Genomic DNA, 10,127 nt, shown 5'->3' with positions numbered 1-10,127 from the left:
CACTTGTAAGGTTGAGCTGAATCAGGATTTATTTCAATAGCTCTGTCACAGTCCCGGATGGCAGCATTTGGCCTCTGTAATTTGATGAAGACACTGGCTCTCTTTGCATACAGAATGGCCAAGCGAGGATTCAGCTTGATGGCGTCTGTGAACAAGTCAATGGCTTTCTGTAACTCACCATCATTTAGGGCATCAATGGCAGCCACTTTTTTCTCATTTGCCTGATCCATCATCTCCTCTGTTATCTCTACATTTTCATCTCCCATTTCTTGAGGGGCATCAGTGTCTGGTTCAATCACACCTTCATTGTCAATTTCTAGGTCGCTTTCTTCACTTGGTGGCTCCTCTGTCTTTATGTTTTCCTCCGCCTTGTTACTACCTGTTTTTTCTTCCTTGACATTTTCTTCTGATTTAGTTTTATGAGTAGCAGGTGGTATTTTACCCCCCATGCTCTCCACCCAGTCCCTCAGGAAGCGCATTTCCTCGGTGTGCAGGACGCTCGGGTCCTGCTGACACATTTTTACGAAGGCCCGGAGCTCGCTGACTTTGCGGGGGTCCATGGCCGGGGGCGGCGGGGCCCGATTCCAAGCCCGGGGCGAGCGCGGCGTGACCAAGCGAAGGGGGCGGCTGCCGCGAGGCCGAACAGACCAGAGCAGCCCGGCCGCTGGCCCCGCCCACCCAACGGTCTCGTGACCCAGGGTCCTTCGCTCCCTCGGGCCGTCGCCTCTCCCTGCGCTCCTGCGCACTGTAGAACCTTCTAGAAGTGCGGCTGTTCACACCGATGCCTGCCTCTCTGTGCATCGGTGCGCGTAAACATGCTTACGTGAATGTTTTTGTGATTTCCTAATGGCTGCTTGAGGGCTTTCATTTTCAGTCTTTCCTGAGCCTCACATTGAGACCATTTTCTCTTAGCTCTGACCCAGTTCTCTGGAGGGGCCGACCGCTTTATGTGGTGCTTTCAAGGAATCGGGAGGGACTACCCCCTGCAAGGAGCCGCCCCTTCAGGCCGCGAGGCCGGGACGCCGCCATACCGGCAGGCCCAGCGGCGCGCTCCGCTCTGGCCGTGACGTCATGTTGTGCGCCGCCGTGGGAGGAAAGCCTGGCGGGCGCGCCGGCCGGAAGGGGCGGGGCTGTGGCCGCGTTTCCTGGCGACACGGTCTCGCCGGCGTCGCTTCTCCGACGAGTTTTCCTTCTCTTCCGGACGCGTGAGCCCGGTGGTCATGCCTTGGTTACTGTCAGCCACTAAGCTGGTGCCTGCCGTAGCAAGTGTCCGCGGCCTCTCAGGTTAGAATCACCTCTCACTGTGTTCCCTCCGGGCCTTGCTCTCTGAGAAGTCTGAGAGCTGCTCGCAGGGGATCCCAGGTTCGGCGGACCCTCCTTCTGCAGGGGACTCCGCTCCAAACCCGTGAGCTCCGCGGAGTTCTTTACCTGCAGCTCCTGGAAAAGGGGGGGCCCGGTGTTCGCTCTGCCTCTTGAGGTGTTCTGGGATGCTGAAATGACTACAGAGAGAAAAGTGTGTGCCATCCCCCAGAGGGGCTGTCTTCAAAATTACTCGGACTCAGAAATGGTGTCAAGTGTACCCGCTTTGCTAATAACAGTATCTCACACCTCATGTGGCCCCGCTGTTAGATTAACCTAAAATCCTAAACTCATGTTTTCAAAGAGTTGACTTGAGAGCTGACTCCAGAATATGCACGAAACATGTTTAGGAACAAATACTTCGAGTAGTTTCTCTCAGAAAAGGTAACGTTTCCAAATGCTCTGGGGACTTTTATATCTGAAAGTCCTTTGTAAAAAGCAAGGTGATGGAGACACCAGGAGTAAATGGAACCATTGGGAGGAGGAGGGTGCTTTATCGTGAACAGTTAATCTGATAAACATAGATCTTGATAAGTAAAAACTGAATCATCTACCCTGCAAGCCCATCTGTTATCGGATCCTATTTCAGGTCTGGCCGCAATGAACAATGTGAACCAGAGCATATGGCATTTGACATCAGCTGTTTTGCCATGTTTCTGATGTTGAAACACTAGAATTTGTTGAAAATGTTATGGTATTTATGTCAAGATTTATTTCCTGCTCTAAAGATCAAAATAAAATAACCATCCACTGCACAAAATGTGCTACTCAGTTATAATAGTTAAACTACAAACGTTGTCCCTCTCTGGGAGGAGAATAAGTGTGTAGTTCTTCAGTATTGGTGACTGCGGTCACATATCATTTTACGCTGGAATCATCCTTTGCTTGTGACTTTTTTTTTTTAATTTGTTGTTGAGACTTTGTATAAAACCTAATTGATCAAAGTTTAGATTTTTTTTAAAGTGTTTATTGTGTTTGTTTGCTTCTGTAGAATAATTTTAACATCCTCTTTAAAGTAAGGTATATCTTGACTTTCTGATTTAATGACCTCAGAGTTTCAGATATTCAGTAAGGTAGAACACATGTCCTCTGTTTACTGAGGAGGAATTAAAACTAACACAAGTAGGATCACAAGTGGCAAATCAGGAATTCTAGCTGTGATGGCTTTCTTTTTGGCTATACCTCCACTGGTCATAAGCTTAGTGGAGTGCCTTTGGAACATTTTATTTAGTGAACCAGACAAAAGATATCTTCAGTGACTTTTGAGTTAGTAATCACTGTGGGTGAACATCTGCTACCCTGCAATTGCTCGGTCTATTTAGGGTGAGAGACAAGTAGCAGTAAGTGAGAGCACAGCAAAGGATGGCAGGAGAGCCTTGACACAAGTGACGATGGAGCAGGGAATGTCGCGCTGCGCTTGGCGGCCACCTTCAAACAAAGGCTCCAAATTCAAGAGTATCGAGTACCACAGCAGCTTTCTTGTCTGTGAAAGTCATGCATTCCCAAAATGAAAGCTAAAGGTTAGCTTAATGAAAGATAAAATTGCGTTAGTGGCATATACAGTTAACACTTTCTAGTCATCTGAAAGCAAGCAAGGTAAAACGCATAGGTCGTGCTTTGAAAGACTGACTCTCTTGAGAGAAATTCAAGTCCGAGAGAGAGAAGGGAATATGGAAAGTACTAACGGATAATTTTTTAAAATCCTGTGTGCAGTTCATTCAACAAACATTAAGTGAACACCAAATATGAGCACTAGGCACAAAAGGCTTTTACTGTAAGGGAACACTTAAAAAAAGCAAGTTATTTTAATATAACATAGTGAATTTAGTAGTAGGGGCCCGGTGGTGGGGATAAGGGAGAGGTGGGAGCAGAGAGGCAGAGGAGTGTGCAGTGAGAGCCTCCACAGACTAGCAGGTGTCTGATCTGAGACTTGGAAAACAGCTTTCACCAAGCCACGCGACCAGAGAGTTACGGAGCCATCCTGGCAGAGGGACCCTATACAGAGGCACATAACTCTGAACAGATTGACTGGCACTAAGGACACATAGGAAGAAATTTATTGTTAACAGGTTCTGGACATCACAGATGTTATACCAAAGTGTTCTGTGGTCAGATAAGTATGGAAAATGCTGCACTTTATAGTTCTCAGTCTCTGAGAAAAATATATTTGGCAGTAAAAAGCAAAATGTGTTTGACCATGGATCACATTTTCTGTGGTGAGCCTTGAACTAATAGCCCTTGGAGTACATTTTGGGAAGAGCTGGACTCCAACCTAAAATTTGTAAGAAGAGGTGATAAGAAAACCAAGTTGATAAGAAAAGCAAGTGGCTGGCTCATGGAGAACCTTTTATTACTTCAAAAAGTAATGAAAGTCTATGGTGATGGGAAGCCCACGGGGATTATATCTGAGATGGAAAAAGGCACAAAATGATGTAAAAATAAACTATTATATTATTTTTTAAAAGTAATGATAGTTACTTAAGTAAGACTAAATCTGAATGTAAATATCCGCTAAGTATGGGAAAGTGAAATGGAGAGTTTCTCACTGCATTCTTAAATTTTCAGACTCCAGGTTTTTCTTCTGTTTATAGGAAACTGGATTTTTTTTAACTCTGCCTAGTTCTATGTATATGATAACAGATAAACTACTAATACAGCTTTTATATAAGTAGCTTTTAAAATACGCTTTTGTAGTTTTTTCCCCTGAAAATAAAGTTTTAAGTTATCCCCAGTCCCTCTCCCTTAAATTACCTTTCCTCCCCATAAAGAATCAAATAACAAAATAAAAGCTTGTACTTTACTATAGTAGTGTTTTAAGACAGATATTGTTGTTGTTTTTTCCTGGTTTCCAAACCAGAAAAGCAGTGCTAAATACCATTGAACTTTATTTTGTCAAAGGTTATTGGGCCTTAATGCTGTTCGATTATTTGTTCCCATCTTTAAGTCATTTCATCATTTATAGCAATGACATTTAAGAGATAAAAGACTGAAAGAATATGATCAGTAGATATTTTTGCTGAAAAAAATCAATGGCAGGAAACATGTAGGATGCAAGGCATGCTTTCTGGCCTTTGTTATAAAACCATAGGAAATTGTTTTTACTTGTTCAGTTAATCCAACATCTCAAATGTAGCACACCCAGTATTTAATTCCTGCAACCCTGAGATAATGGCACTTCTCTTTTGTTGCTAAGCTCATGTTCTTTGTTATCTTTGAGTCCTTCTCCAAACCCCAGTCAAACAGAAAACTCTGGCCCTTTAGAATGCATCAAGAATTCCACCAGTCACTACCACCATGGACCAAGCTACTACATTCTCGCCTAGAGATGAATTTAATTTATTCAACTCTTTTCAGTGACAGCAGCCAGAGTGGGCTTGTTTAAATATGTCAGCTGTTTCATTCTTGCTAAAAAAAACTCCAGGGACTTCCTGTCCTACATATTGCAGAGTCTGTGCTGTGATGTAACACTTTCTGCATAATCTGACCTCCTTTTAGCATTATTCTTTATCTGTTTAGTCTCAGTCAGGCACACTGACCTCCGTGTTCATTGAGTGCCTATTACCTTCTTGCTGTAGGGTCGTCACACTTGCTGTCCCTTCTGCCTGGACTTTCACTAACTGTGCACAGCACTGACTCACTTAGTACCCTTAGTAGGTGGCTACTCAAATTTAGCCATCACTTTTCCTAGCTACATTTGCTAGAATTTCAACACTCATTCCAAAACTTCTATTCCTCTTCCCCTACTTGATATTTTCCCCTGAGACCTAACAGATTGTATTTTAATATTTGTTTATATTGTATCTCTAACTTTGTAAGTTATATAAGAGCTGATTATTCATTACTGTACCCAGATACAGTAATAATTAGGAAGTAAATAATTGGTGAGATTAAACCAATTTTTATTTAAAAGAAGCATATGGATATAAACGGTTCAAACCACTTGCTTAACATCTGATGTTAATATGTTACATGTGACCTACCACATATATAGCCATTCTGCTCTGAGGAATCCAGGGTTAAATCTGACTTTTAATTGTGCTACATGTGATAACAAAATTTGTGTATTAAATATTTTTTAAGTAGCAGTTGTGAAACAGAAGTCCAAATTTTTTTTATCTTGTAAACTCTGAAGCTATATCCACTAACTCTCTTTCCCCTCTCCCCCAGTTCCTGTTCATAACAATACTACTTTCTGTTTCTATGAATTTGAATGCTCTAGTGGCACTGTTAGTGGAATCACAGAATACCTCTTGTTTTATTTTTTGCTTATTACCACACAACATGTTTCAAGGTTCATCCATACATAGCATTAACAGGAATTCCTTTTTAAAACTTAAGCATTTATATATGTGTGATTTATTTATGTGTATATATACATACATACACATACATGTTTGCCTGGATGTATAACTGTTTTGTTTATTCATTTGTCTATAGACATTTGGGTTGGTTCCATCTCTTAACTTTTGTGAATGAATGCAGCTGTGAGTTGGGCATGCACCTATAAGTATGGCTGTTTTTAACATAAAATATTTTATACTTTTAATTTATTGTACTTTAAGTTATATGTCAAATGCCTCTTTTGAAAAAAAAAGTCATTCATTCATGAATTACAAATCTGAACCTGTATATTAATGCATTTTTATCTCCCAATACTACACTATCTCAGAAGTTAAGAATACTTTTAATTAGATAAAAGAATGAAATAGATCACAAACTCGACTAAAGAAAAATTCTAGGATATGCAAACCGTTAGTTCAGAAACAAAGTTTAAAAATCTGTTCCCATCATAACCACCATGAACTCATCTTTTTCTGACCTACTTAGTCCAAGCAGCCAATCAGCAAATGTCTACAATGCTGCTAAAAATGTTAAAAATATAATCTTAGTGTAGAATTGAACAAGTATTATTTACAAAACTCTGTGATTAACCAAAACACACAAAGAGTCATGTTCAAATTTTATATAATGTGTCTAAAGAGTCAATTTAACGATTCCTTTTGTTTGACGACTTCTTGTGTACCTCTTTGTGCTTTTTTTTTCTCCTCTTACCACCTTCTTTGAATCCTGCGGGGAAAATAAAGGGATCCCAGTTGCTGGTGACCAAAGGTATACCTTGCACACCATTGTCCGCAAAAGGGCATTGAGATACATGTCTGGGGCAGCAGCAGTGTGGTGGGTAAGTGTGGAATGCGTGTCGTCCCCAGCTGCTTTCTTCTGCAAAGCCCTCTTCATCTGCCACACCATTTATAAGGAAGGACTTCAGCTCGCCATCATCTTCAGTTTCTATCTCCTGATCATTTTCAAAGTTGGCATTTCTGCCATTAATAATTTTACCCGAGGTTGTAACTTCAGATAAAGATACATAGTCATCCATCCCACTGACTGATGGGGAACAGAATGAATGAAGGCCCTCATGGCCCAGGGAACTACATGGTGTATATCCCATATCGTATGAAGAAAACCTCTCAAAAACTGGATATTCACTGGAGGTAGAGAAAAAGGATCTTGTACTTCTGTTTCTGCTTCCATATGAGCTTCTTACACTATTTAAAAGTTCCTCAAGGGAGTCTTCAAAGAATTGAAATGAAAATGGATCCCTTTCACCAAAAAGTTCTTTGAAGATAGCATCTCGCTTACGGAATGTGAAGTCATACTCAAAAGAATCATCAGAATGACTTTCACCTCCACCGTTTAATCCTTCTTTGCCATATTTATCATAAATGTCCCGTTTCTCATCATTTGATAATACCTCATATGCCTCTGCTACTTCCTTGAATTTTTTCTCAGCTTCTTCTTTATTTTCCGGGTTTTTATCAGGATGCCATTTAAGTGCCACTTTATGATAAGCCTTTTTAATGTCCTCCGGCGAAGCATATCTCTGCACTCCTAAAACCTCATAATAATCCAACATTTTCACCGATTGTTGTGAAGGAGTAAGCTGGGTAATGAGACCGGTGATTTCCTTTCAGCTCAGGCTGTGCCGGTGATGGGTAGAAGTAGTGGCTGCAAATGGCACATTTTTACATTGAAGGCAGTGTTATCCCTGGACCGCTGCTAGGAGAGGGTTGGATGCTGATTATGTGGCAAGCGGGTTACGAGCTTATGTCAGAGAGGGCTGCATTGTGTTGTCATTCTGGGGGTGAGGCAGAGATTAGAAGTTCCAAATGGAGTTAGTCCGGAGTCCTCCCAGTCCATCCTGCACCCAATGAACCCTTGCCCAGATCCCCGCGGAAGCACTGGACGATGCCTCATAAACCAAGTGGGGCCTTTCGTCGGTGGCCACAGTGTGTCTTGCATAATATGACCTCCAGGTTACTGGGCTTTAAAAATGTCCTAGTTTTTCCATGTTTTAGTTTGGAAAAGTGAATTTATCAACTGTGGAAAAGGTATTCAGACAGTTCATATATTTGTTTATTCCTGTAGAGATAGTTCAATAAAACATACAAATAACTACAACATAATAAGGGTTATGATGGAAAGCACTAGATGCTAAGAAAACATATGAGAGGCACTTGGCTTAGACTTGGTGTGTCAGGGAAGGCTTCCTGAAGGAAGTAGCTTTAATACACAAGCTTTCCCCATGCCAGCAGTGAGTCATTTGAGATGATATTTCTGTCCACTTAGAAGTTTAGTATCTTAAAAGACATAGTTGAAGATTTTTAAAATTTGCATTTATGTATCCTGTGTTATTATTGACTGCATACTTTGTGCAATGCAGTTTTTGCAAGAGATGATATTAAAAAAATACTTATTTTCATGGCTATCGTGTTAGAAAAAACTAAGAAAAATAATTTGAGGTAATGTGATATGTGCTTCCCCCTGCCAGTTCTGTGCTGGGGCAGAGAGATACCTTGCCTGGCTTTAGAGGTGATGATACTGGAACTAAAACCCAAGTGAGGTCAGCAATGGGATCATCCAAGGTAGTAGCCTCTCGCCACATTGGTGGTCATTTTGGTTGCTGCCAGTTTCGAGCAATTACTAATAAAACTAGTGTTTCCATATGGGAAGCCACCGACAGGAGGGTTTATCTGTCTGGTTTTATATATCTTTAGTGGACCAATGACAAATGTAGGGAATCATTTGTCAAGCAAAATCAGAAAATCCAGTAGAAGCAAGCCAGACAATTTAAATTATTAATAGACTAACCCTGAATGAATAAAAATTTTTCATTCTGTTTCTAATTCATTGAACAACATTTAGCACCTTCTTTCAGTCAGACACTACCAGTCAGCAACTACATGCAGCTTCTTGTTTAATTCTCACAGCATCCCTAAAATGACCTGTGTTTTCCTCCTCTGTGGTGGCGTTTCCATTAATTATAACTGAAATTAGAATTCAAATTAAATATAAAACCATAGTCCATTTTTCTAGACAAGTCTTTCCATACCATTGCCTGCTGTGAATACTTCTGCTTTGTGTCATTTTGACACGCCAGTTGGTTAGTGGTGACACACTGTTAAATAACTTCAGTTCCCTCATACATGAGCTGCATGTTTGTATAGTCACTTGCCATTCAAATAATTTTGGTAACATCGAGCATCATTTAAGCACCCTCCTTGGGTCCATCTCTACCAAGTAACAACTACTTGCAGTTTCTCTTCATTCTCGCAGCATTCCAGCAAAGTAAATATTTTGTGCCTATATGAAACCTGAATTTCTGAAATATAATTTCTCTAGAAGCACCTTGTTAGTAAAAAAAATTGATGTTTTTCCTAATAAAGCCTTATGTTGTAGAGGGTGGCAGATAGGCAATGCGCAGCAAAACATTTACTATGAAACATAAGAGAGAGAATATAGCCTGAGAGGGACACGGGCGCAGTAGGGGCGGCGCTGTAAGCAGGACAGTCAGGCCTTGCGGGAGAGCCCTCGAGTGGGTCGGTGGCTGCAAACATCTCCCAACGTGGAAACTTCCATTTACCGCAACTTCCATTTGCCTTGGTCCAAATGAATCCTTAGAGGTAGCATAATGCGCCACAAAAATTGGCATTTAATTGGATCTGTTTGATTCCAAATTCTGTGCTTTCCACATCTCTTGAACAAGGACTTAGGTGTTCAGGTTTTTGCTAGTCTACATTTCCCGAGAACTTATACAAAAAGGTGTTAGAAAATAGTTCTTCTCTCAAAGAATTTATAAGATTGGGAAAAATGATACTTTGATTAATTTCAATAAAGTATAAAAGCTAACGCAAGGATTTGTTTCTGTAATTACTCCCACCCCATAACCCCTGACCCCTAAAGCTGCCTTGTCACAATAAAACTTATCAAAGTTATTTTCATATTGTCTGTACTTTCTTCCCACCTATTCATAACAGACTCCAATCTGGCTTGTCTTTTCAAGTTTTATTAAGCTATAATTGGCATATAATATTCTATATGTTTAAGGTATATGACAATAGTTGGATATTTGAACATAGTGCAAAATGATTACCTACATAACTTCACCATCTCTACAGTTAAGACCTTCTTCTTGTAATGAGAACTTCACTATTTGCACAGTATTGTGGTCTTACTAGCTAGAATTGCCGTGCTGGACGTTAGGTCCCGAGAGCTGCCTTTCCCCATCACTTCTACCCTTTGACCATCTTCGGCCATTTTGGTTTCTGTCATCTGCGTTGCCAAATTCTTTTGGCCTCTTAGCAGCACTTGACACAACTGAGCACAGCCCTCTTTACACACTAAAACCTCTTTAAGTAGCACATTCTTGTTTCTTTTGTGCTGTGTTTCTCCTCACACTAAGATGGCATATTACCTGGACTTGATCTTTA

The 10,127-nt window shown here is 40.9% G+C and overlaps 3 protein-coding genes across 4 annotated transcripts in view; 1 reads left to right on the top strand and 2 right to left on the bottom strand.

The window, feature by feature from the left end:
• ST13 (suppression of tumorigenicity 13 (colon carcinoma) (Hsp70 interacting protein)) overlaps positions 1-1,016 on the bottom strand; it is a 23,218-nt gene extending 22,202 nt beyond the window's left edge. Inside the window, exon 1 of one of the 2 annotated variants that reach the window (XM_004675639.2) lies at positions 73-1,016. In XM_004675639.2, the coding sequence (XP_004675696.1) occupies positions 73-560 (488 nt within the window). In that variant the 5' untranslated portion in view covers positions 561-1,016. The remainder of the gene's footprint in view (positions 1-72) is intronic. The other variant, XM_012720276.1, reaches the window with a different exon arrangement.
• Positions 1,017-1,160: 144 nt separating this feature from the next.
• Positions 1,161-10,127, top strand: part of XPNPEP3 (X-prolyl aminopeptidase 3, mitochondrial) — a 42,988-nt gene continuing 34,021 nt past the window's right edge. The window contains exon 1 of the mRNA XM_012735116.1: positions 1,161-1,284. Coding sequence (XP_012590570.1) covers positions 1,221-1,284 — 64 coding nt within the window. The 5' untranslated portion in view covers positions 1,161-1,220. The remainder of the gene's footprint in view (positions 1,285-10,127) is intronic.
• On the bottom strand, positions 6,297-9,588 carry DNAJB7 (DnaJ (Hsp40) homolog, subfamily B, member 7). The gene has a single exon (XM_012720277.1). It carries the CDS (start codon positions 7,271-7,273, stop codon positions 6,347-6,349), a length of 927 nt encoding a protein of 308 aa, XP_012575731.1. The 5' UTR covers positions 7,274-9,588; the 3' UTR covers positions 6,297-6,346.

Source organism: Condylura cristata, unplaced genomic scaffold (genome assembly GCF_000260355.1).
Source record: "Condylura cristata isolate star-nosed mole 26May11 unplaced genomic scaffold, ConCri1.0 scaffold00004, whole genome shotgun sequence".
Lineage (NCBI taxonomy): Eukaryota > Metazoa > Chordata > Mammalia > Eulipotyphla > Talpidae > Condylura > Condylura cristata.
Note: the sequence above shows the minus strand (reverse complement) of the source record. Positions and strands in the feature narration are given on the sequence as shown.

Bases quoted from the DNA above. Each gene is read 5' to 3' on its own strand.
- DNAJB7 (XM_012720277.1), bottom strand. From the start codon at position 7,273: ATGTTGGATTATTATGAGGTTTTAGGAGTGCAGAGATATGCTTCGCCG.